The sequence below is a fragment of the Anser brachyrhynchus genome, assembly GCF_964034855.1.
Source record: "Anser brachyrhynchus genome assembly, chromosome: 11".
NCBI classification, from domain to species: domain Eukaryota; kingdom Metazoa; phylum Chordata; class Aves; order Anseriformes; family Anatidae; genus Anser; species Anser brachyrhynchus.
Genome location: NC_137706.1, coordinates 4,158,180 through 4,185,470, shown reverse-complemented (window position 1 = coordinate 4,185,470; position 27,291 = coordinate 4,158,180). Strand labels below are relative to the sequence as shown.

Here is a 27,291-nt window from a genome sequence, read left to right as displayed (position 1 = left end):
GTTCCAAGCAATATGCACCTCTGTCTCTTACCATTAGACTACACATTGAACTATGACTTCTTATTACAGTCTTCTGATTTCCTCACAGGAAAGGATCTGATTCAATAATCACAGTATATAAGTACTTTGAAACACTATTTCTGACTCATCTTTTACAATATATATTGCAAATTTGCTCACTATAAAAGTCTAGATGTCTATTGCTTAAGAAGTAGCAAAATTATCCTTGTTATTAGTGTATTCGATATTAAATAGATATTTTAATCTTTCTTGTTTCAAGAAACAGTTGCCAAAATTCATGTCTTCTTTCTAATCTCTAACATTACTTTTACTGACTTAACATTTTATCTTAAGCAGAATGTTTGCAGTTGATTCTAAAATTATATCTGTATTTATTCTCAACCACGTATACAAATCTAAGGCACTTTTGAGTGAAATGAGCATGAGACAATATGCTTTTATAAAAATTAGACCACTTTGGTTAGCACAGAACACCGAGGAACAGCTGTATTTAAAATATTAAATTTACTCTGGTATACATTTAATTCCAGAGGAAAATTTGGGTTGTTTGAAGAAATTTAATTTTACACTTTTACCAGATGGTTTTTAATGTATGACCTCTGCTTCCTGATGACTAAAGGAAGGCCATTCTTCTTTTTCCACCTTTCTTATTTTTCCCCCTCTTTCCTCGGTGGTGAGGTTTTTTTATTATTTTTATTTTATTATTGCTGTTTTCCCTGTCTTTTACATGTGTCATTTCTTATTTTGCCCTATGCAGCTGTCAGGGTACTACCGATACAACCCAGAGCACTGGGTTCCCTCTGCCTCTAACCCAGGCACACAATTTGGAGAGGTGTGCAACAGTATTCTAAAAAAGCCTGACTAATCCCAGCCATTAGGGCAGCTATACAAAAACATATTTACATTGCAGGACTTTCTTAAGAGAGTAAAACATGGCAAATAAAATGTCTAAAATAATGGATGAAATTGTAGAACAGGAAATTAATATTTTCAGATGTTTTCAAGAGGGGAAAATGCAAGTTTTTAATTTATGTTAGTTAATCCCTGCTGAAGAAAAAGTTAGGAAGTGAAGATTTAACCTGTAACTTGTCATCTATAGAATTTTATTTCATTTTAGTTAGTTGAAGTCCATGAATACTCTTCCTACTGAATACAAGACTGTACAATTGTTAACCTTATGCACATAAATATAGTATCTCTCTCTTGATTTCTAAGGGTGCAAGGTCAGTGGAAGGTGAAAACACAGCTTTAAAAGCTGTTGACAGGAAAATACAACACAAAGTTTGATCATGTGATAGTTTCAATCCTAATTACTAGTTTATATGTTAATTTTTACATTAAACGAATAATCAGTATTGATCTGAACTTCAGCTGAAGTTTTTTGACGCTTCTGTATCTAGCCACCGTGAGGCTTTCTGAACTCCCATTCCTCTGGTTTGACTGCTTTTGGCTATTTGTACCTTTCTTCCCTTGTACCTTAATGATGGATGGGTCCACGAGTGGACCCACTAGCCTCATTCAAGCAATCCTAGTAATGACAAAAGACTTTTTTTTTTTTCTAACAAAAGCCTGTAGAAATCCTAGATACTACCAAGCGCATGTACATTAAAGTTCCAGAAACCACTGTAACTGTTACCTGCTCTCCTGTTGTGTACAGAGCCCTGTTTGGACAAGGTCAGCCTTCCTGCATTCAGCTGAGCCCATGCTACAGAAGCTTTTTTTTTTAGCAGGTAGCATAGATGGGGCTTCCATTTTGCACAAATATGCAAAGTTAATAATTTGATAGCATTATCAATGTCTTTATATGAAGAAAGTTTAAATGCAGCATTATTTCAGTCATTGCAATCATAAATATTGGTTACTTCATCACTGAATTGGCATTATAGTAAATTGAATGGCTCCAATGCTCTTTATGGGTGTAGCTCTCAAAAACTATTGCTCTTACCTGTTTTATAATAATGCCCTCAGTATTAGGACATCTTACTTGGCATTACTGAGCTCCAAGCAGATACACATCCATACCTCAAAATGGTTTTCAACTTAAGTAGACAAAAGATTTAATCACAAAAGAAGAATACAGAATGTACTATGTTGAAATAAAAACGTATCATAGCAAGATAATGCAGAGACTTTCTGAGTAATTTAACATTTTTGCCCATAATACAAAAAATAATACTCATATGCCTAATGTTGAGAAAATTTAATCATTTAAAGTTTAGTCTAACATAAATATTTTCAGAATTAAGGTCTATATTCTTAAGTCTGGCATCCAAATATTACATTCTGGAGAATGAATATATTCTGTGTTTCTCAGAAATACAGATTTCTAATCTTTTTTTTAACCTTTCTTTTTAAGTAAAAGTAACTTAAGTTGTTTAAGTAACTTTCTTTTGTTTGCAATTGATATAGAAGATTATTTTGTTTTAGGGTATGCAGGCATTTTAAAACGTAACTAGCATACCAAGGAAATTAGAACATAAATTAAAAATCGCTACTTTTATATTTTAAAATGTACTGTAGCTATAAGAGGATGAAGTTAAATTTACATAATGTATCTATGAATTAGTCCTGTAAGTCACATGAGGATTTGCATCATATTCAGCTATCTTGAAGATGTGATGTGCCTTTGATAAGAGCTAGGACCAATATCCAGATAAGACTCTCAATTTCCACTGAAATTAAATTATTTCAATAGAGAGGTAGAACATTAACTATATTCTTTAGATTCAAGTAACTTTTGGAACAGAGAGAAAATTGCCTATACCCCATGTAAAAATATGTTGCTAAAATCATTCACTTTTTTTCCCCCCTTATAGGCATTCATGAATATTTTAATTACTTCTTTTTGTTCCCCGACTTTTGGACAAAAATAAGGCAACATTTTCAAGCCTATGGAAGTCTATGGAAGCATCTGACTTAAAACCTTTCAACGTAACTATTTTGGTATGTCGGCAAGTATACTTTCATGATGTTGTGCAATAGCACCACCTGGTGGGTATAATCATTTTAACCATTCTGCTCCTTAGACAAACGTATCTGATTAATTTAGGGAAACAAAAAAGTCCGAAAAAAAGTATTATTTTAAATATTCTTAAGATTGTTTTTTATCCGTAGCTACTCCTTTTAATCAGGTGAAGGAAGACAATATAGGTAGTTTTATGAATCAATATTTCAGAGGAGATATAACATTTCAGAGATGTCCAATATAAGAAACATTAAGGATCTACTCACAAGGATAATGGTCCTCCTATTTTAGAGGTTACACATCACTCCTGATTCTCATGCAGTATCTTAACTACCAATGCACTGAAGATGAGAAAATATCAGCATCTTTGCAAATTTAGGCAAAACCAGGAAGACATACAGGTCTTAGAGGATTGGAATTTTCAGCCTTTATAGGTTTTTCTTGTCAGGTCTTATGCAGAAGACTGCTCAAGCATGTGCTTAACTTAAAATTCCTTCTTCAATACCACTCATTTCAATATGACATGAACAGTTATTCAAATTTTAACATGGAAAAATACTTAGGGCTGAACATACCACTTGGAGACTAAAGAGGGGGAAAAGGAAGTGGGGAAAATGAGTGAGTGATCTGGAAGCCCCTTGCTTTTTCTTTTTCAATGAAAAATAAAACGAGGTAATGACATACAAATTTTTTTTACTCACTTGGACAGTGAAAGCCACAGTAGAATAAGGTTTACTCTCTCCTAACTGAAAAAAAATATATTCTGTATGTATTTGAAAAATTAATAAGCAACAGATGAAAGATTTCATCTATAAAAAAAGAGTTACACTGCAATAACAACAAATAATACCACCATAGTGTCAGATTCACCACGTTCGGAGCAGGTGGAAGGGTTTGCATGAAATTGAAAGGTTGCTGAAGGGTAGTATATGAAAATCTTAGAGGCACACTAGCCTCTCTCTCCTCAATTTGTACTTCCAGGGAGGATTTGTAATGTGCTTTATGAGAATTGTTAATCAAACCTCCAAATAAAGCAAGACGTAAGTATTTGAACAGTAGAATGTACATTTGTATAAGCATTTTATGGAGATTTTTTTCTATTATTATTTTTTCAGTTTTGATTGTGGTCTGAAATAATTACTTGTTTTGTACAACTCTTACAAAAAGTGTTCTGTGAACTAAAACCAGGAAAAAGCAAATGAAACAGACTCGGGGAAATTAATTCTTCTTGGCCCTTACTGTGGTTTATTTCTTGCTTTCTTTTGAAATAACAAATACCAACCTGCGTTTCCATTTCAGATCCCACAATCATCCGTCGTCTAGAGAAGAACTTCACAGCCTAATTGTGAGTCAGCCCAGAACATTTAAGGTATCCTCAAATCCTCAAATACAGAGGCTTTAGTGATGAAATAGAATCTACCTTTGACACTCATTGCAAAGTCTGCTTGTCTTTACCGGGGCTTCAAACACTCATAAAGATTTGATGCTGTGCTGAGAAACTAAACCAATACTCCAGTTTTCAGTTAATACTGTTTACTGTTGGGATAAGTTTTTTCCTGGTTAAATAGCATTTTGTGACTGTAGAGGGTGCTCTTAAAGTACTAGTGATGTTAGTAATATACTGCAATCAGTTTCTCTGTCTTCAAAGTTTATCAATGTTAGGATGCTTACATTTAGCAAAGAAAATTGTTACACTGCTAGTCTGTTTCATTTTGTATGTGGGCAAGAGTCACTGTCCACATCTGTATCCAAATACATCCCTGGCAATTTTTCTGGAGTTAGTTTATTTTTGCAAGTATGTTTTTGCCAAACAATGATAGTATCTTCTGAGAAAACCATTGATGCTGTCTTAAACAAGTTGAAAGAAATACTAAATAGAGTGTATTTTTAGTTGCAAGGCCATTCAAACCTGGATAAGAACTTAAAGTTCCAAAAAAGTCATTTAAATATTCACAAAACTTCTTTAGTTAAGTGAAGTTGATGCTCCCACATTGTGCTATCTGGAATTCTGTTGGGAAGAACTTCACTTTATTTTACTTTGGTTGGTGGATTTACGTCGTAGTTTGGTTGATTGCTCCACCATTCTTCCAAGATGTGTTTTTTATACCCCTTTAACTGAATTACCAGGGAAAAATATCCTAGATGCAACAGACTGAATTAAAGTTTGTCCTGCTGTTTTTTTCTTCAACCCTTTGTATATATATATATATATATACATACACATATATATGTTTACATTTCAATATAGAATTCTAAGTTCCCCTCATTACAGCCAACAAATTATTTAGTTAATTCTATACACTTGAGAAATGTTACCTCTTTCCAGAGAGGGTAGAGCCTGCAAACATGGAAAGATAAGAATGTGACTTCAATAATAAGAATTGCATTAAGCCAGCTTTAGAGTTAAGTTAATATTTCTGAGGTCTGGACCTTTTCTGTGAGACCATGACTAGGTTGCAGGCTTCTGCCAGCACTGCCCTATCAGTCATGTAGGTGATGAGGTGTGATCTTTGACTGACATGACTGTTTCAAAAAAAAGGACTATACTGTTAACGTACACTTAGAACAGCTAAACTACTCTCTCTTGTATAGGCAATTATGCTTGGAGGAGATGAAACATACGCTGCAGAAACACAGTGTTCCTAATCTATTTTTTTCCTAACAACAATTACTTCCCTTCTTATATTGGATTTGTATACCTATCCTGAGAAGGTACTCTTAGATATGGCCTTAGCTAATTAAACTTTTACAGGTGGTCTCTCATTTGAGACCAGGTCTGCAGAAGATATTTGTTATAGTTATAGTATCACAAAGGCTTTTACTCTTTGCATTTTTTTATTTTATTAAAAAAAAAAAAAAGGCTCTACTACAAGCTCTGTTTAGAGCACACAAGTCAGTGCAGCTTGTTTTGTCTAGGGAATCCCTCTAAGCTTTTTTGAATAACTTCAGCAGCATCTACTTTGGGGACACTTTGCCAAGATTACTACATTAGGAAACCTTTCAAATGCAAACCAAGCCTAACAAATGTTTGCTGGCTTCTAACGAGATCTTGGCCTGTTGCAATCCAGTTTCCACATCAAATTCATCACTCTATCAACTTGCGGGTTAGGGCATGTTCCTTAACATGTTTGTGTATTACATCATACAAATGGGACTTTATGTTATCTAGGACTGTAACTACAGGATTGCCATGTGAATAGTCAAATGAAATTCTGTCTTTGTGAGAGCTGGCAATATTAACTACCCCATACATCAGGTAAGTCTCCTCTATAGAGGAAATGACATTGTCTGAGGTCCTGTGTTGGAAAATACTCCTGATACAAGCCATGCAACTGCAGGGAACACAAAAATGGACTGAAGACAGGGAGTTTGTCTTACAGGGCTTACCTTCCTCAGGATTTAGTGCTAAGTACTAATTTGAAGAAACAGATGTCTAGGCTTCCCCCAGCTTTGATGAGTGTACTATTAAGTTAAATAGTCACGCTTAATTCTCTTTCCATTGCAGTATTTCTAATGGGCAATGTTTTCACTTCTGTAGGAGAAGCTAGAAGGCTATCACCTAAACATCCCATATACTGGGTTTCTCAAAATAGGAAGTTAGAAACGCAAATCTAATGGCCTCAAGTAAGAGTCAAGACTTGAACCAGACTTCTTCTAATCACTTATCTTCTAATCACTAAGCTACTAGATAAAATATTTGTGAGAAAAGGTTGGCATACATTTCTAACTGTAGGAGAGAGTTCATAAATGTATTTTGGAGATTTTCACATCTCTACAACTCACATTAAAGGACTTGAATGTCAGAAACATATGGAACTCAAGACCCATCGCCCTTTCTTCAGTCTTTAAGAATGGCCAGTCTGGGTATAACCTATCAGTTTTGGTAATTTCTGTGGTAGATCCGCTGTCACCCAGTGCGGAAAGAGATGATGCCATTTAATTGTGGAGCAAAGCATCACGATACCAAAGCCTCTCCTTACCTAACCTGTAGCCACTCACAAAAGTTACCCAGCTATCTAAATTGAACTTGCCTTTACTGGTTCCTTTTTTTAAAATAGTCTACAATTCTAGAAAAAATTAAAAGCTCAAAGATCTTGCATTGTACAGTACTTACATATTTTAAGCAGTGAAAGCTGTAAATGATGCATACGTTGGAATGACAATAAGACAAATGGAACCTTTCACTGGGAGAATGCAAACCAGAAGACAGATAGCTTGTTTTGCTTTGGGCAAGGCATGGAGGCAAACATTTAAAATGAAGAAACTCCTCTTTCCTTCTGTGGCCATTACATTAATTACTTGGAACTATTTACCTACTTCCCTTCATCTAGGCCCCAGGTGTAGACACTCTGGATACTGAAAATGAGTTTCACTCTTTTCACTAGGATGAAAAAAGAATATGTAGAAACACTCATCTTTTCCTTTCTGAAATCCATGAATGTGAGGTCATATGGCATCCTAACATATATATCTTACACTTGCTTGTTTTTTTTAACAACCCATAATAAAATGTAAGAGTGGTAGGGGGGTCAGTGATGTTTCTCTTTCAGAGTACAATGAAAATATTTCTTTAGTGTTGTTGAAACAGCAGGGGCACCTGGCAGTGTCTACACATTTGTGTGTCTTCTAACACTTCACTAAAGAGATATCCCTAATCTTTGAAGAAAGACAAATATCTACTTTTGCAAATTTTCTAACCTGTACTTTTCATGCAGTGCCTCTGACAGCTTTCTTTTGTGATCAGAATGTTAGCCTGCCTTTAAAACATGTCCTTAAATTACGACCAGCCAGATCCAGGCATACAGTTTTACATATGTGAAACTAGAGTATTAAAGGAGGCATTATTTATTTAGAAAATAAACAATCAATCACGTTATAAAATTAAAAGTCATCACAGCAGAGGCTCAAAACCTCAATTTCTAAATTAGCAGCAAAGAGGATCTAAGATTCTTTTTGGTAAGCTGTCTCAAAGCTCTTGCTCAGAGTTCCCCTTCCAACTTTTCTCGAGGAGTTAAAAAATGAATTACACCTCTTCTTGTGCTCTTACAGAGAGGTTTTTCTACTATTGATTGTTTTGGAATACAAACAATAGACTGTGGGACACTGACTGTCTAAATATCTTTAGATAATGAATAACAGAGTCCGCGGCTATTTGCACAAAGTGTATTCAACTTCTCCCTTACCAATAAAGAATATCAGTCAATCCCAGGGTAGCCCAGGTCATCTAGGGGTGGCTACTGGGGCTGGCTCCCTCCTGTCACAGCTGTCTGGCAGTGGGCCCACCCTCAGGAACAGCCAGCTGGCTTTGCTGTGCATTTCAGCTTCCTCCAAGTTTTCATATGGACCTGTAAAGCTGTTGAGTTTATTTTCCCTGATCAGCTTATTTGTTGTCAATCCAGAGAGTTTTCCCATTGCCATGACTGCTGCTGATGCAATCACTTTGCACTTGGAGTTTTCTCCATGGCCTCTCTACTCTGTCATTTCTGCTGGTCTGCACTGGCTCTTCAGAAAGATCAGATCCGTTTCGTAGATTTTGTTAGGTTTCAGGTCAGTTCAGCACTTCTCTGTTCTGATCTTATCACTTGCCCAGATGCACAAGTTTCTCTTCTCAATCTGCTATCTTCATTAGAACAACAAATGGCCTCTAGCAGACTGAGACTTTGAGAAAAAAGAAACCTTCCTTCACTTTCTGTTGTATTCCAATAGCATACCTACCAAACTATATAAGCTGTTACAGGGTAACCCTTCATTTAAAATATCTTAGAGCACAGACAATGGTGTTCACCATTAATGATGTATACAAAACTTTATTTTAGTCAGAAATATAAAACTTCTATGTAGAACTGTGAGCAATAGCAAAGCAAATAGAAATAGCTTATTCTACATTCATCTTCTGGTGTCAAAAGAAAGGTGTAAGTAGCATCTGTCACAAAAACAAAACTTAGAATTCCAAAAACGTAAATCCACACATTCAGAGGTTTTCAGAAGCAATCTTAGGACTGCCTCACTATAAAGAGTAAGTAATCTCAGAATAAAGAGATTACTTCCCAGAACATTTGTCTTCCCTCAAATTAAAAATACAATGCATGCCCAGAGTACATAAAGACTTTCTTTATATTCCCAACTAATAATCAACATTTTTTTCTTGAGAGAAAGATATTTGGCCAAGCAAATATAAGAAGATATTGTAATTCATTTAATTATTTTGCTATATTTTAATCTCACTAGATTAATATACTGTTGCATTTAGTTACCCAGATGAGTGAAAGAGATATCTTGTAAAACTTTATTTTTTTTATCCAATCCTTTTTTACTATATGCTGTCTTCTTTTTCAGTAGGACAATGCTAATATATTTATAATGCTATTCATTGCTTTACGCAACCTCATGATCTTTGTTACTTACAGTCTCAGCTCAGTAGCACCAGGTTTCACACATCTGTTGCATGAAAGCCTCTCCATTTTGTCTTTAATCACTCTTAACTTCTGGACTTTTCCTGTGATTGCAGTATTCTTACTGAGATAGGAATTTGAATGAGGAAAAACGGTCCATTTCCAGTGGAGATGAATTGAAGACCCTGTCACATGTCACTGGTAGCATCTCTACGCTGGGTTACTGGTAAGTGCAGAAGATATCATTACTCCAGCTTCAACCACTCTTCTCAGATTAAAGCAATGGTAGTCACAGGGATAGGAAAAGACCTTCAGCTGTTTGAACAGCTGTTTCTGTTCACTTCTGAAGAAAGGCAGTTAAATCAGGTGCAGTCATGCCTGCTGGCTAGGTTGGTATAACAACCACTTAGTCATATAAACCATGGCCATCATCACATCTTCACATTGCAGACTTCATTGTAAAGGCACTAACAAATTTCATTCAGATGCTATTCAAATCTGCACCAGTTAATAGAGTCATCTCATTCAGTGTGAATTATTTGGTATTGAGCTAGACTCAAATTCATCTTCTTTAATAGCACACAATGATTTATTTATGCCCTATGACTAAGTTTTTCAGAACCTTCCTAAATCTTGTTGCAGCTTGTCAGGAGCTTCTTCCATGGGTGTAGTCGATGTCAGTTAGCATAGAAAAATTTGGCAGGTAAATTTATTATGACTGAAGCCTAGTCAGGCTGGCATCTGAGCTTGTGTCCAACTCAGGATGTGCAGGATTACTTAGACACTTGAAGCTACTAGTACTATTCCTGCACAAGCAACTTCTTGAAATGGGGCCTCATCACCTGTAAGGATGAACAGCTGCTGAGCTGGAAGAAGGTAAACAAATCCTCTGGTATGGCAATCTGTTTTACGTTCCCTACTTAATGTGTAATACTCAACTAATTCTACCTATACTGTGTGCAGACATTCTGATTCTAATTCCCATTAAATAATGTCCTAAAGTGTCAAAGTATAGAGGTCTATAAAGTGTATATATCTGAAAAAGATAATTATTTTTACATATGTTTTCCTTGAAAGTGACTACCTTAAGCATGAAATCTGTGTGATTCTTCCTCTTTCTGATTATTGCTACAAATGGAATTAGGCTGATTGTAAAGAATGTTACTGAATTCTTCTGCGTATTAAAAAAGGAAGTTGGAATTTTTGAGGGATGTGAAGTGTTATCACTGTCACAATATTGGGGGAGAGGGAGGCTAAAGAGCTGAGACATGCTTTCCAATAAATACAGTGCTCTTCAGGCACAAAGACTTGGTAAGGAAACAATTCTTTCTAATTAGGAAAGTAATTTTAAGCAGAAAAAGATGTAAAAGCTTAAGGACTGTTCTTGTCAGAGAGAGATGTTTCTGAGAAGAATTAGGGCAATAGAGGATTATTGTTTTGTTAAGCCTTTGATTGAGATCTCAGACTTTCATCAGTTCTGTAACAATACAGGCAAGAGATCTAAGGCTCAAACACATCTCCAGAAAGGAGATCTTGGAAAAAGAAAATAGAAATAAATGCAGACTAGGATTTGGCTGGTGGGTATTTATAACTCGCAGCTGAGAGCCAAGGGGAAGTTTTTCCATGATCACCCCATTATTTTAAAAAAATGGTCAGGAAGAAAATTTTGCTTTTGTTTCCCCCCAAAAAAAGCAAAACAAAACAAAACAAAACCTCTTAGTTATTTGAAAAATTCCAGACCAGAACATAAAAGATCCTTTAGAGGAAAACTCTGGAGTTGTCATTTAAAGGCTGCCCTGACTATAATCAAGATTAGAGCTTTTAATGAAGGCAAAGCTCATTTATCTGATCAGATCCTAACATAATGGTCTAGTATGTGATATTGTTCTATATAAGTTACATAACACTTTTTGTTTAAGCACACGTTTTTCCTTCAGTAGCATGAACAACATTTTTAACCTTTTCAAATTCTTAAGAAATTCGAACAGATTTGAAGAGGAAAAATGGTTATTTATTAACAAAAGGTTAAAAACAAATATACAAAAACAACAACTTTCTGTGACTTGGTTAAAATGAAAGCAAGACAGGAAACTAATAAAGAGGATCAGAGAACCTGGAAATAAATGTTGACAGACTTGTGCATGGGCAGTTTAAAATCACATACTATTAGGCATTAGCTTTTTGATTAAGTGTTTGCACACAAGATTGCTTTTCCCTAGTAGATGCTAGAGATTATCCACAATTTATTCGTGTTTGCAGGTTTTCTGCGAGTATGTGTGGGTACATCTTACCATTTATCAGCCACCACGCACAGAGGTCACAAGTCCCCTGCCTCATTAAAAGACAGTGAGCCAATTGAAAAACAACTCCGTTCTCCCTTGGGGCATCTGAACATATGGTGCAGGAGTAGTATGGTTAATTTTGAAACAGTCAGATCTGGGAAGAGGCTAAACAGTTGGACAAAAAGTGGGTAATGTAACTAGATACTCAGAGAGATAACTCTTGTCAGCCGATTTTCCTGTTTTGACAACAGAATTGGTAGGCTACAGCTTCAAGCTTCTCAGGGTGTCTCATGAACTGAGAAGTAAAGACCGTAAGTTACAGTACTAAAAGCTATAGTGAAACAATAAAAACAGAAATGTGACCCTGCTCCCATGTGGAAATGTCTCAGAGCTTCATAAAATCAACAGCAACTGAATATACAGTGCTGGCATACAAAGACACAGAACATGATGTAGGAGCATTGTAGCGTCAGCATGTTTGTTACTGTCAGAAAACACAATGACAGAAGAGAAATTTGTTGATTGACTCCTTACAGATCTGCCACATTAAATGTTAATAAATTGCACAATACAGGCTTGTTACGTTTGACATTCCACAACTTACAGACATTGTCTGAGTAGGAAGGGTGCTGGCTGGTATAATGCTTTTTGCAATGACATGAAAATATGTTGCCAATTCCTGTTATTCAGATTACTTTTTTCTCGGACTTTTTTTTTTAACATGCAAATATTCAAAAAAAAAAAGTTTAACTTCTTGCTGCTCTATTAATCCTTCTTTTATGCTGGGAAGCTGCTGTTGTGTCATGGACACGTTTTGTCCATGAGAATGTCTTTGAGCTATCATTCTCTATATCCTTTTCCAAGCTAAGGAACTGCAATACTTTCATCCAACTTTAAAAATAAAATAGTCACTAAAACTTTTATACTTGAATGCAGACTGTAAGGATTTTGTTTAGAATGATCCTCTAGAGAACACAGTGAAAACAATATCTCTTGAGACAACAATGGAGAAGCTTTCATCAGCACTGAGAATGCAGCTATTCATTGCTTCTGCAGCCAAATAAATGCTCTCTGGTTGGAAGCGCCTTATATTCAATAAAAAAAAAACAAACAAACTTTTTTTTTGGATTCTTCCCCCCTTCCCCTCCCCCCCATGTCATGGTCTGTGATTAATATTTAATTGATTCTGGTTAACTGAAAGACAGAAAAGTTAGCCAACACGGACTACGACTTCAAATAAAAGGATATTTTACTGCATCATAACATAGTCTCATACTAATGTAAATAACGTTGTAGAATGGAGAGCAGCACTTTTCTGCCTGTTTAATACTACAAAATCAAACTTTTCCACGAGGAAAAGGTCAAAACAAAATGTTAAAGAGTACACCTTAAAACTAACTTCTTCTGTGTCAGATATATAAACTCATTACTTTTTGTTACATTCTTAACTAACAAGCTGGAATGAGGTTTCAGAAAACTCTTTTTACAATATCTGCACAATGAAAGCATAATATCCAACAAGAAAGTATTTCTTCTACTAGAGAAGGGGGTGGGGAGGCAATGGACAGATGAGACATTGGAATAGAATAAATGAAACAGATCTTTTTCTCCACCTTCACAAGCTGTACAGAGTGCTGAGAGGGAAAGAGTGCCACATACAATTACTTCCTTCCTTCTACAACACAAGAGGGAGAGTGCCTGATTTTGTTGTCCAGCTCCAGAAATAGATGTGTTTTCAACTTCTATGCACAAGGGTATGAGTGCATATACAGACGTAGCCATATGTATTTGTACCCCACTTATTTCCACATGCTCATACTCGATGGTGAAAGCCTACCTGTAACTTTGTCAGTCACCTGTAGCCTGCAAGCAGTTCAAGCACAGCTCCAGTGCCAGAGTTACGCTTTGTCATGAGGAGAAGGGCAGTGATAATGCACAGATAGACTAAATCCCTGAGAAAGGGCAGTATAGCTAGGAGTATTGAGCCTGGCATCACTGGATTGTACTGATCAAGTTGTGTGCCGGCGTAGAGAAGACACCTGGAAGCCATTTCCTGCTTGTGAACTGATCTCCCTCCCCCTTCCTCTCAAATATAAGTACATGCAACGTGGCTTTTGGCCACAGTGAGTTTTTTGGATTTGTAGTGTCAGGAAGGTTTGCTTTAAAGGCACAAATCCAGCCCTTTCCTAAAATATAAAACTTCAAAAGACCATTATTTTTTTCTTTTGATGCTTTTTTTTTTCTTCCCCTCAGTCTCTTTTTGATTTCAGATTTTTCCAACTCTGACAAAGTCTTTACAATTTCATCTTGGAACTGGCAAATGAACTTTAACAGAGTAAAGACTGCTTAGGTACTGACCTGAGCTTTCACGCTGCTGATCCCAGAGCCACTGATTGTTACTTTCTAGCTATACCTCACTAACACATAACAGGTTAAGGCTTTACCCCTACTCCCCCCTCTTTCTCAAATACTTGAAGTTTCCTTGGCTGTGCAAAGTAAGCACATATTTTGTCCATGAGAATGTTTTTGAGCAGTATCTCTTCTGTCAGTTAGGTTCTCTTGTGCATTGTAATTCTTGCCAGGAGACATCTCCTACTTTTTTTCCCCCCCTTCCTCTGGAAACATTTCATTTGGCAGAATGATCTTTTTTTTTTAGCTATTGGGTAAGGTCTTGCCCACCTGAAATCACCAGGAGCCACTGAATTCAAAGATGCCAAAATTTTTACCTCCTGTCTTTTAAAACACTTTTCTATTAAACTGCTGGACTTAGAAAAAAAAATAATAGCAGAGATGGAGCGCTTGCGTGTTTCTGACACAAGTTTATAATCACCAAATTATTAATTTGTCTTTTTGCTAAAAAGAATTTCAGGTTTCATAACTGAAGGCTAGAAATTCTTGAAAACAAATATTAAAGAGAAAGCCAAATTTTGGGAAGCCAGTAAAAATGTTTTTGTAAGATCTTATACAAATTTTAACTCTTAAATATTCTTCAAGATTTTGAAAAATTACATTTTCTTAAAGATGTTTTTTAAACGTACAATTCATCAATATCATTACATTATCATCCTATTGCAGTAGTTATTTTAATAATTGCTTTTCGTCCCTTTACTGGTGAACCATACCTGCAAAGTCTGAATCCAGGCTTAGCCTTCAAGTCTTTCTGGGGAAGGTAGGACTTTGCAGGAAAGTCACACTCTCACTCTTTAGAAGCATTAACGGTAACATAAAGCACAAGTCGTCAGGGTACAGTGAGGGATGGTACCTGCATAAGAAGCCAAACATGACACTAGCCAGCACAGCAGAAGCCTCACCAGATAGGGCCCTGTCCCACAGCAACAGAGCAGGGAAGGTTCAGGAGTAGCAGCAAGGGCTAATCAGAAATCCAGATACCAAGCACACCTATAGCATAGCTCAAGCAGGGACTGAAAGCCAAAGGCTGAGCTTAAATGAAGCCCCTGAGGCCATGGGTGAGGTGGAGGCCCCAGCTCAGTCTGGTCAAGGCCATAATGTCCTGTTAGTGCACTCAGGGCCCTGACATAAGTCAGTGGGACATCCAATCTCATATTTTCATGCACAAGCAAAAAAAAGGAAGAATTATGATTGTGGGTTGACCTGTGCTGCATTTTCTGACCTCTGAGTGCCTGATTTCTCAACCATGACATTACAGTAATGCTATGTCTACCCATAGTTTATATAAACACAGAGTATGTTAAACAACTGACTTATGATGTGATACTTTTGTTCCCACTGAATTCTAGACCATCTGTGTACTAAAGAATTTCTAGACTTGGAAAGCAGGTCTGATCTCTTCAGTTCCTTCTTTAAATAGTTGCAGATATTCCTGGAGTATTCTTCTGTATGTACTTTGACATTTATATTTCATTCTTTTTTCTTCATTGCAATTAAGCATCTGATGGACTTGTACTTGAAAAATATTTGTCCATCTTAAACCTTCAAAAATCTCTATTTACATGCTGTTCAAATTATGAAAATTAATGCACACTTTTTTTCCAAAGACTTAGAGTTGCTACAACAAAGTTTCAGGTCACCTGATTTTTGAGGAACAGTTTGGTCTATGTTTATTGATAAGCAATGTTTTCTTTTTCATCTTTTCCAAGCTGAAGTAATACATATTGCTATCTCATATTCTGGGACACAGAACAGGATATCAGCTGCACTGCAACATGAAATTAAAACAGGTGCTGTGTGTACCTCCTGGAATAATTCCTTTTCGCTCTGTAAAGTGTCCAGTCAGTGAACTGTATCCCCCCACCTTACAGGTAACAAAATGTATGATTCTCCTATTGGCAGACAGAACATTTGAAGCACTACCAATTTACACAAAGTTCTCTCTGAGTAAATATGGGCAGAAAGAGTCCATTTCAGTGCCTCACAGGAAGGGATTTGGTCCCAGCAGACTGTTTTGGCATTGACTGGAACATAGTCATTGTCTTCCCTGGGTCTAGCTGTTTCCAGAACTGACACTTTGTTTTGATTTTAATAAGGTAGTATGAATTAAAACAGCAGGTGCATAGCAACACCTTTTTAGAATGAGGAGTGTTTGATACCGGTAAATGTGTTTACCCAAGAGTAACATTGCTGATCTTTGGCTTTCCTCTCAGCCTGTACAATATGTATATAATACAAAATAATTAACCCCCTAGCTTCTGAGTAAAGAATTGCAAAATGTGTGTATAAAATAAGCACACAAAAATCACAAGTCAGAGAAGTTATGGGAGACCATCAGGAAAAGAGGAAAGACTCAGCGTGGTCACTTGAATAATATCACTTTACTCTGCATTTCTTAATAGTAATGCTGTCAACCTTGGAAAAACTGGACATGGCCTGATAATAAAAAGGTGTATCTGAAAGGAAAGAAAAACTACAAAGAACCTACACAACAATAAATTGAAAGAAAAGTGTGGATGCAGACACAAGCAAAATGCAATTCATATCCAGTGGAAAATTGAGGGTTCATTGAATGCAAGGGTTAATGAAAGGATTATAAGAATGAAGTCCAGGCGCTCCAGTGGATTCAATTCCCCTAGATTGTTGGGACAACAAAAAAGCTGCATATCTTTGTCTCCTGCAGTCGCTTTGTTCATTACCCTCTTAAATCCCCAAAACAAACAGCAAACAACCCAAGTCCTCCTGTCACACAGACATAGTCTTGCTATTATGAAGGTTCCACTTGTAAAAAATGCTCTTGTCTATTTCTGTGCTTTTTAACATTTTATCTTCTTACTAGGTTGAAGGTCAACAGAGCTCACAAAGAAAATATTGTAATTTGTTTCACTAGCAAACAAGTAGTTTGCCAGAGACATGCTGCATCAGACTGCAATAGTGCAGGCTTTATGTTTAACCCAAGTCTGATTTAGAATTCTGAAAAGGCATCTCAAGGCCTGCTGGAAATGTGTACCCTTTGAACCCACTTTAGGCACCCAGAACATCATTTACAGGGCCTTTGCTGCTTAGAGATTACAATTTACTTTTTGTATTCCTTAACATTTGTATTCCTATACATTATATCATATAAATATTCCTATACATTTTTGCTATACATTTTCTGCTACAACAGGTTCAATGCATCCTTTAGTTTCTCTTTCAGCTACTGGGGCAAACCGTTACATTCCAATTTTTTTTCATACGTTACCAAGTAGTGCAAATCCTTTTGCATTCCTCTCTACAAGTTCAGCAGTTCTTTAGCTTACCTCAGGCCTGCTGTGTAATTCTATTCCCAGTCATTCACCAGTCTTTCCATCTTCATCCAACTGCATCTTCAGCTGAGGAAAAGAAAAGAATTTGGGTTATCATTTGATGCCTGGTAAGCTCCTCCCCACCTTTTCCTCATTCTACTTTTTTTTGGTATGGTGCCAGAAATGCAGCCACCCTCCAGTAACATCTACCAGCCATTTCAGATATTAGTAGTCAAGTTCCTAATTTGTTCGTCAGTTTGTTTCAGGGAATTGTTTTTGCAGATTTAAAGATCCTCCCACAGAACCGTTACAATCAGACAAGCAAAGCAGACTGACAATCAGAACATGGAGTGGAACACAAGGAAGAACTTGGTGTAGGTCTTAGTCACTGGGACTTCCTTCTGGAGAGTGAGTCCAGCGTGGGAAGTTGGTCTGTCTAGGTTGGTTCCAGCAGTGCAGATTCTTGTGTATACTGGCAAGACTGCAAGGGGCAAGCTGTCAAACTAGTGTCTCGGGAAAGTGTCTCAGGTCCTTTACGACAGAGAGATTGTCTGGATTTAGTCAGATCTCTGTTAGTGGCCATACCTGCTACCAAATCAAAAAACAAGCTCAATAAAGGAAGGAATGATTAATGTCTAGGAACGGAGCAGGAAAGAGTGTTAACTGGGCTTGACAAAGCATAATTCTAGCACGGGAAGAACATGTAGAAGTATTTTTGTTACTATCTTCAGTTAACCAACACATAATATAAATTCTCTGCATCACTGAATTTTCCAGTCTCTCCATGGCTTCTCTACCTGAACAGTATTTCATGTCTCTCATTCTGAATGATCAGACTCAACACTTTTTGATGTAAAACACCAGAGCTTAAAGAGAAATCCAACCCACATGACAGAATGAGAAGGATTTCTAGAAGCTGTTTATTAAATACTATTTTTTAAATAGTATTTTTTTTAAATAGTAGTTGATCTCAGATATTAATGTCTTGATCTTGTTTCAGCTCTGTCCAAGCTGTTAATAGGCTGCATTCTGCAGAAGTGTCTCTTAATCTAGTAAATTCAGGTGCATTGTGTATATGTTTTACAGGGGAAACCTATGTATTTGAAGTCAGTGAGCTTAAAATGTGCAGCATAATTAGAGGAATAAGCCTCAGGTTGCTTTGTCAAAACATTCTTTAATTGCTGGATTTTAGGATTATTGGATTAGAAGATTAAATGGGATGCCTGGAAATCTTAATTTGGAGCACCAAGTACAGTAAGGCTTCTCATGAATGAGCACACTGTCTCTATAAACCTCAGTTTGAATAAGCTGCTGTAGTAGTTGTTCAAAGATATTTTCATGCTAGGACAATGGGATACTATATTTTCTTTGTTCCTTCCTTCCCTCTCTTTTTTTAACACAATTTTTAATTTTAAAGAACTTGTCCTTTCTTCCTGAGAATCAGTTACCAACTTTTGTGTAGCCATGGGTGCTACAGTCGCTCTGGGCATGGTCTGTGAATCACTAAGCTTCCTTGTCCATATGTTATTAAAGGAATCCTGATACCAACCAGACATTCACCTTTCAGTGGATGTTAATCACTTAATTACATTGCGATCAGTAAGCACAACTACAATTTTTATGGCATTCTTTCATTTACAAGACAATCTTTCATCAGAGCATTCCACATTGGTTAAACAATATTTTGGGGTCCCAAAGATGGGGACCTACAGGTTTTCCTTTTTTTTTTTTTTCAGTGCTGGAGTGGATTCACTAGCAAGTGCAGTCTCCACAAATGGAACACAGAAAGTTGCTTTATCATTCTAGTTTAATCTCACTTCCAGGGGAGACATAGCACTTCACTCCTTAAAGTGTCTGTAGTAAAGCTTTCTCCAGCTGCTAGTGCTCTCCCTGCTTTGTCCAACATTGTGCCTACTGCAGCTGTAATGATGAAAAACACAAGCGAGACCGTGTATATGCTGTATATATGTGTGTGTTTGAGCAGAAAAGTAACGTCACAGTGATGTGTAGATTATCATCAAGGAGGGAAACTTTGGGCTCTGGTCCAAATCCCTCTTAAGAAAAATGCTATGAAGTTGGTCATGTCAATATTAAGCAGATATACCTGGTGAATTTTGCTGAGAGTTCTGAACCTATAGTTTTAGAGTCCAGATGTTTCAACTGGGACAGTTAATGCACTAGCTATGTTGATCTTTCCTGAAGTGATTCCGTAATTTTTAGAAAGATGACTTCAAATGAAAGAATTTCAGAAGTTATTACTAATACTCTGTCACCAAGTTTTGCAAAGTAAACAGAACAGGAATTTATTTCACAAGCAATATGGAGGCAGCTGTGCTAGCCATATTCCCAAGCCATTAACAGAAAGCCATCAGCACTTCAAAGTACCATATTCCTGTATCACTTAGTATTTGCATTCAAAATAAAAGCCAAAACACTAAAGGTATCCCAGTGATGTAGATCATGACTGTCTGAACAGTAGGATTGGTATGATAAATCATATTCTTATTTTCTGGAGTAAAAGAAAAAATATTCTGATGCAATTTTGGCATCTTTTAAAATCAACTGGTGTTTTTGTCACTGATTTTCACAAGGCCAGAGCTTTGCCTTTTGGGTCTGACAGTCCTTTCAGGATTTAACTGAATTAACAGGATTGTATGTAGTGATAGCGTCATATTTTCAAACTGACATTGTAGGAATAAAAAAAAATAGCAGTTTATCACTTCCTTCTTCACAGAATCACAGAATCGTCTAGGTTGGAAGAGACCTCCAAGATCACCCAGTCCAACCTCTTACCTAATACTAACAAGTCCTCCACTAAACCATATCACTAAGCTCTACATCTAAACATCTCTTACAGACCTCCAGGGATGGTGACTCAACCACTTCCCTGGGCAGCCTATTCCAATGCCTAACAACCCTTTCAGTAAAGAAGTTCTTCCTAATATCCAACCTAAACCTCCCCTGGCGCAACTTTAGCCCATTCCCCCTCGTCCTGTCACCAGGCACGTGGGAGAACAGACCAACCCCCACCTCGCTACAGCCTCCTTTAAGGTACCTATAGAGAGCGATAACGTCGCCCCTGAGCCTCCTCTTCTCCAGGCTGAACAATCCCAGCTCCCTCAGCCGCTCCTCGTAAGACTTGTTCTCCAGACCCCTCACCAGCTTCATCGCCCTTCTCTGGACTCGCTCGAGCACCTCGACGTCCTTCTTGTAGCGAGGGGCCCAAAACTGAACACAGTACTCGAGGTGCGGCCTCACCAGAGCCGAGTACGGGGGACAATCACTTCCCTAGCCCTGCTGGCCACACTGCTTCTTATACAAGCCAGGATGCTGTTGGCCTTCTTGGCCACCTGAGCACACTGCTGGCTCATATTCAGCCAACTATCAACCAATACTCCCAGGTCCCTCTCGGCCAGGCAGCTTTCCAACCACTCATCTCCCAGCCTGTAGCTCTGCTTGGGGTTGTTGTGCCCCAGGTGCAGGACCCGGCACTTGGCCTTGTTGAACTTCATACAGTTGACCTCAGCCCATCGGTCCAGCCTATCCAGATCCTCCTGCAGAGCCTTCCTACACTCGAGCAGATCGACACACGCACCTAACTTGGTGTCGTCTGCAAACTTACTGAGGGTGCACTCAATCCCCTCATCCAGATCATCGATAAAGATATTGAAGAGGACTGGCCCCTTGATGACAGATTCTTTGGTGACAGATTTCTATCAAAAAGAAGTGCTTTCACTAAATGCCCCAGTATTATTCCCAAAGAGCATAATACCAACTGCTTGTGTTCTGGAGGTCAGTAGAACCACTGCTAACTTTATGTCAATTGATTCTTCCTGTGTACCACTGGCTCTAGAAAGCCAGTTGACTTTTTTGGCTTTTTTCCCCTTAAAAGACATAGAAGGTATAGTTCTGAAGATTTTTCTATTTTTTTAGGCTTTTTAGGCTTTATTGCTATGACAATTCCTATGTTTCTGTGGCAATAACTCCATTCCAGAAGACTCAAATTAAAAAATGGATTCTTATAATGTAGCACCAAACACACCACAACATGATCTTCCTTCTTTCTCATGCATGTTAACTGTAAAAAGTTTTTTTGTCCAGAATGTGGCTCTAATTACATTTCTCTATCCAAAAATAAACACGGTGCAAAAAAGAAAGATACAGGCAGGGGAGGAAAGCCTGTCAGTGGGCCACCCTCAGGAAAACCTCACAAGATCTACTGTCTGTCTCTGCAAGCCATGGAAGAGCTGAGGAAGTGATCCCAGCTTGGTGGTCTTATTTTTAATTAAAACAAATGAGGCTCTTTCAGCTGCTGCAGATAAATATTTGATGAAAAGAGACAGGGACAGATGTCAAAAACTGCAGTAAATAAAGAGTAAGACCAGAAAAGCAAATGTTAGAACAGCATTTTATATACGAAACAAAGCATGTTTACAAATTTCTGTCAAATATCTTTCCATCCAAGGCCTAATTTTACTAAGATCATTTTAAAAGCAGGAAAACTAATTGTTCGTAATCACTTTGCTGACATAGAATGAAAATACAAACACATGTAGCTAAAGAAAAATTTAAAAGTCACCTTGTTGATTGGTGATTCAGGTCAGTAGCAGCTAGATGAATTGGTATAATCCAAACCATGAAAATGCAAACTCTAGAGTTAGGAATGAATGAAGATCAGAAATGATCTATTTGACTTTGAATGTGGTTAAGAAGAAAAAGTAAAAAAGTTGATTGCAGCGCATAAGAATATACAAAGAGATACTATAGAGGTATTTGGTCTCACAGTAGGCACAGCTGAAGACAGAGCAACATCCGGTAACATAAAACAAAAAACAAATGAGTTCAGATGAGAGATGACAAACAAATTTTAAACACTGAGGAAAAGTAACCTCAGATTGTAGTGGGCTTTCCATAATTCAATGTAGTACCTTGACCCATACCTTTGACTTCTAATAACTATGTATTGGTTGCACTGAGAGGTATGGATCCCTGTAACAACTATAGGAGGTGCTTTGTAGCTTGCAGGTCACAATAAATGACCATAATAGCCTCTTTGGGCCACAGCACTTGTGAATAGGTGGTGCCCAGGATAACATGGTATCTCGAGTCTCTTAAAGTTTTCTGAAACTGACACAAAACACCTAATCCATGAGTAATGCAAAATGCCTGCCCATTTCCTTATTGCAAATTTCAGACAAAATCAGACATCAAGTCTCAAGTGCAAAACAATTTTAATTTGGGTTCACAGTGACATATTAGATTTATGGTATTATGCTCCTTACAATGTATAAAAAATACAGATTCATGGATGTCTGCTTTCTTATTTCTTTACCATAAATCTTATATACTGAAGATCCTGCATGATTGACAGGCATGTCGTGAAGGATGTAGGGTTCCTGAATTGTCCGAGTGGGGCAGTATCTCAAACTGAGCTACCTGATGTTTAGAAATCAAAACCAAATGACCTAATTTATTCCACTCAAAAGTTTAGCAAAATGCTAAAAGAGAGGGGGGACAGTCAAGTCCCCCATTAGACTGTCTGACAGATCTTCCTCATATCAGCCTAATGTTTAGATCTCCATTGATTTAAAAAATTTGAGATTTTCCATTTACTTTAATAGAGATAGGACTGATAGCACTTTAACAGAAATATACTGCCCAAATGTTGAATCCGTGTGCAATTAGATATTTTATTATAAATCCAAAATCTTTTGGCAGTGAAGAGACTCATTCATCAGCTATCACTCTGGTTGCCAGAATTACCAAATTTCTTTTCCTGATTATAACATGTTAAAAATACAAGATAACATGGCAAGCAATTTAATCAGATGAATAAAAGTTAATCTAACCTGTTACAAAGATACCTCATTACAACAATAATAACATTTTCTCACCTTCATTTGAGGACGTGCCATGCTCATTTCTATTTGTTACAGTAAATAGAAAGAAAGGCCTCCAAATGTAGATAGGCAAGGCTGGGCTAGGCAGAAAGAAATAACGTAAATATAACTTCTCCCTTCTGTTTTCAGCCAGTAGGAAGTACCTGTGATTGTGACAAACCCCATACCCTTCCACTTCCTGATCTTTAACAGTATAAACATGGCTCTTCTTGGCTGTGTAATTTGAGGAGTTTCTTTTTCCCTTCTGGCTTTTGGAATGATGAGGGAAGGTGCGTGTGTGCAAAACACTGCAGAGTTTTTAAAGGACAAAATTCAGCATTTAGTACACTTGCAAAACCACCTTCATATACTACAGCTACACCTTATTCGTATACACCCTGCAGGCTGGCAGAGTCTCTCTCCTCTTTTACCGCCTTCCCCAAAGTAGCAGCTGCATTCTGACACTGCCTTAATATTCACATTTTTTGTGATTCTACCCTTGAATGCATTCATGCAGCACTCCTTCCCCACTCTCACTTGCCACATTCACTTTTTGCAGCCTAATGATGCCTGTTTAGTCCCTTGATGCAGCAGGAAGTAAAACGTGAAACTAGGGGAACGAAAAACTGTTTCATAGTAATACGAAGAGTCTAACATGGGAGGTGAAAATGTTCTCCATCACACTAGAAGGATCGGTAGGAGTTCAGCCACAAGCTAAATCAGTAGCTGATTCCTAGCCAAGTACATTATCTCTGTAGGGTGTGGATGTGCACATATGTGGGTGCATTTCATCTTTCATCATTCTAAATAAAATAATAACCTGATCTAAAGGCCAGTTCTAAAATGCAAGAAAAAATAAATACGTAGGCTACATTTACAAATAAGCTATGGCCTATGATTTTGCAGGATGAAATCACTGCAAAAATCAAAAAGCGATCTACTCTTCTAAAATATGTTTTCCAGTGCTTCTGAAGAACTAAGAATGTTTGCATTTAATTAAAAGGGAAGCAAAAATAATTTGTTACCAATACACAAAGAGAAAGGGAAAGTCTTGGGCAAGAAAACAATAGCTGGACAATCTTATTTGACATTTATTAACAAAGTATTTATGGATGTATGAAAAAAAAAGTAATGCTGCTTGGAATTTGCTTTTTAAGTTTCTTGATAGTTAACAGGGCACTCAGTTACAGATAAGCAATTGGTGGCTGGTACTGGCATCATCACTGACTCTGTATTTCATGAACTAAAATCAAGCCAGAGTTCACTTCTGCGTTGTCTCTTAAGTAGCAGAAGCTATAGATGCTGAGGAGACCATAAAAGAATTTTACAGTTTTTACACAACAGTGTTTTTTTCAAATGGCAATTGCATAATCCTGCACCTCTTACCTGCAAAGGAGTTTACAGGTAAGATGTAAAGGAGTTATTCAATAAGGAAAGGGACAGTATGACTGGAAAAAAAAAAAAAAGAATCCTGAAATAAGGATCAAATATAAAAAACTCAATAGCATCTTCACTGGGCACAAATTTACTTGTGATCTGATGGAACCAACCTGAATCCGACAAGCTCTGACAGATAACAGTTTGTCAATTTCCCATTTCAAAGGCACTGTGATAATTGAAAGATTCCAGATATATCACATGGAAATCAAACTTGCAGCAAACAGCAAACTTTCTGATAAAGGCCTAAGCCTAATTCCATTGAAGTCAATGACAAATCCTAGCAGCTTTCAATAGAACTTGAGCGAAGCTAAAGGTGAAAAACAGCTCTAAGAACAGCTGTAGTCAACTAAATCCCCAGTTAGGACAGAAAAACTGGGAGAGGATACCTCACATCAGAGGTACCTGTGGTGGGAATTCACAAAGAGTGACTTGCAAGGATCTCTGATACTGAGCACTTTAAGAGACCGTTAAGGAAGCTGACAGTGTTCAGCAAGGTCAGCACGTCCCCAGTTTGCATGACATTACCATGTTCTGCTGAGAATTTTCATGGCACCTGACAGTAGTTACCCTCTTTATCTAGTCTCAAGCAATGTACAGGCTATCAACACAAGCTGGAACCAAACTGTTGTACTGGAGTATAAACACAGTGTGGCTGATGAAGCAATAATAAAATGAGCAGGCAGAAGGGGCAATGTTTTCTCTCTTTTCTAAGCGAGTGTAAGGAGTATAAAGAAGTGTAGAATGTGAAATTAAAGACATGTTCTGTGCAAGACATGAGGGAGGCATGGAATTGATATGCATGCTACCTCTGTATGTCTCTGAAGCTGAATAAGATTCTACAGCTAGACTATGATTCAGCTTCAGATCAACAAGTAATGACTACACTGGATTTACACGTTGCAACTGCAGATAAACACTCAAAATACCCTTGTGCCAGTTCTGTGCCACTGGAGCTATGTCTAAGATGTATTGCCATATACACATGAAATAGAGCAACTTTTCTAAGGAAATTCCTTTCTATTTTTCAGAATGCAAAGGAAATGGATGGGAGACATGTTTGGTCTTCATAATCATCAATGATGCATTTCATTGAGTTTTCACTTCTGTAAAAGACTTTTGTGCTAGGTGAAATACAAGCAAAGAGAAAAGAACAATTTACTCCAATTCCTTGTTTAAAAAGTTTAAGAGAAGGCCCCATAATCATTCCCTTCCCTCTTTTACAGATAAGGTTAAGGCAGACAGAAATTAAAGGACTCACCACATTTATGCAGCACAGTCAGGATTTGAACTCAGAACTTTTAAGTCCAACCCCCCAGTGCCTCAACTACACATTCATTTTCTTCTTTGTATTCCCCACAGTCTTAGGCCATGTGGCCACTATTGGTAAAAATGAAAAACAGGTGCAGATCCATGAACAGATGGGAGACCAGCCCTGGCTGATCTCTGGAGGATAATACAGGGTTGCTTTCTGGCAAAGAGGATTCCAAAGAACCACAGAGGCAGCACCCCTGCCCTAAAACTGAAGCTGCTCTGCCACACAATAAACATTATTTCTACCAGCCCAGCAAGTGGGAGTACTGAGGCATGCACAGTCTGTTGTCTGTCAGCAAAGGACACTGCCTTACTGACCTCTCAGACTTGCAATATTGACATCTTTGTTTTTCAGGCATGCCTATAAAGATTGTAGGAGACTAACTGCAATTCCATTCTTTGTAGTAACTGCAGCCAACATTTTGCAGTTGCTGAAACATGAAATTTCTTCCCTTGGATAGACAACTTTGGAATGTCTGACCCTCCAAAAATGCCATTAGTCATATGCAGAATCAGTCTCTGCGAAAATCACTAGTGGTATGAAACAAATCAGCCAGGTAAGATGAATAATATGTTTATTCTTGGTTCATCAGGCCAGATTCACTTTTGATTTCTAGTTCACGTGGAACTGATGGCTTAGTCTGTAATATGTGGCTAAATGGAAAACTTGGACTGCTTTCTGAGTGGGAAGGTGATAGAAGATAACTAACAGGGCAATTGAATGGTCCTAAACACAGGACAGCTGGCTAAGATGCAAAGTCCTTCCCTGCCTTATGTGACCCATGGATGTGATTCCTATAGGTGACAAGAAACCTTTTTCCTCCATGTATCACCTGCCAGTATACATCTACCAAAAGGTTTAAAGAAGTCATGGCATTCTTCAGTTTCTATGGATCCACACAGAACATATCAAACCTGAGAATATAGCTTATGCAAGAGGACAGGGTTTCTTTTCCTCCTTGCAAAAATACTCTTCTAGTGCTGTGTCTGAGGTTAGTTAATCTTGCTGAAGCTGCCTGTTCAGCAAAAATGCATGTCCACTTGTGCCAAGAAACTCAAATAGGACCTGCTTCTTTAGACTCCATTTAAATTGGGGGTACAAAATCTGATTTGCAACTTTAGACCAAAAAAATACTGCTAGTATATATGCATTCTGCTCATGCTGAACTGTAAATCAAAATAGTTGGGAAAATCTATCTTATCCCAGTTTTGGTCAGGTTTTGAAGGAAAACATTCTTCACACATGACACTAATAGAATTTAACAGTGAAGACCACCCAGGACACACTGGGAATCTCAAACTGCT

The 27,291-nt window shown here is 37.5% G+C and overlaps 1 protein-coding gene and 1 long non-coding RNA gene across 15 annotated transcripts in view; one reads left to right on the top strand and one right to left on the bottom strand.

Moving 5' to 3' along the window:
* Window positions 1-10,065, bottom strand: part of CGNL1 (cingulin like 1) — a 67,625-nt gene extending 57,560 nt beyond the window's left edge. For 6 of the 10 annotated variants that reach the window (XM_080551771.1, XM_080551774.1, XM_080551776.1 and 3 more), the window contains exon 1: window positions 9,392-10,056. Coding sequence is in view for 4 of the 10 variants with exons in the window: in XM_080551765.1 (XP_080407891.1) it covers window positions 9,392-9,447 (56 nt within the window). In the remaining 6 variants the exon portion in view is untranslated. Of the gene's footprint in view, window positions 1-9,391 lie in introns of all 10 variants that reach the window. The other 4 variants (XR_013938179.1, XM_080551768.1, XM_080551769.1 and 1 more) reach the window with 3 other exon arrangements.
* Window positions 1-27,291, top strand: part of LOC308176259 — a 39,737-nt gene that overhangs the window by 3,400 nt on the left and 9,046 nt on the right. For 3 of the 5 annotated variants that reach the window (XR_013938184.1, XR_013938185.1, XR_013938186.1), the window contains exons 2-4: window positions 2,838-2,964; window positions 4,286-4,355; window positions 9,495-9,604. This is a non-coding gene — a long non-coding RNA (uncharacterized lncRNA). Of the gene's footprint in view, window positions 1-2,837; window positions 2,965-4,285; window positions 4,356-9,494; window positions 9,605-11,637; window positions 16,459-26,414; window positions 26,544-27,291 lie in introns of those variants that run through there. The other 2 variants (XR_013938187.1, XR_013938188.1) reach the window with 2 other exon arrangements.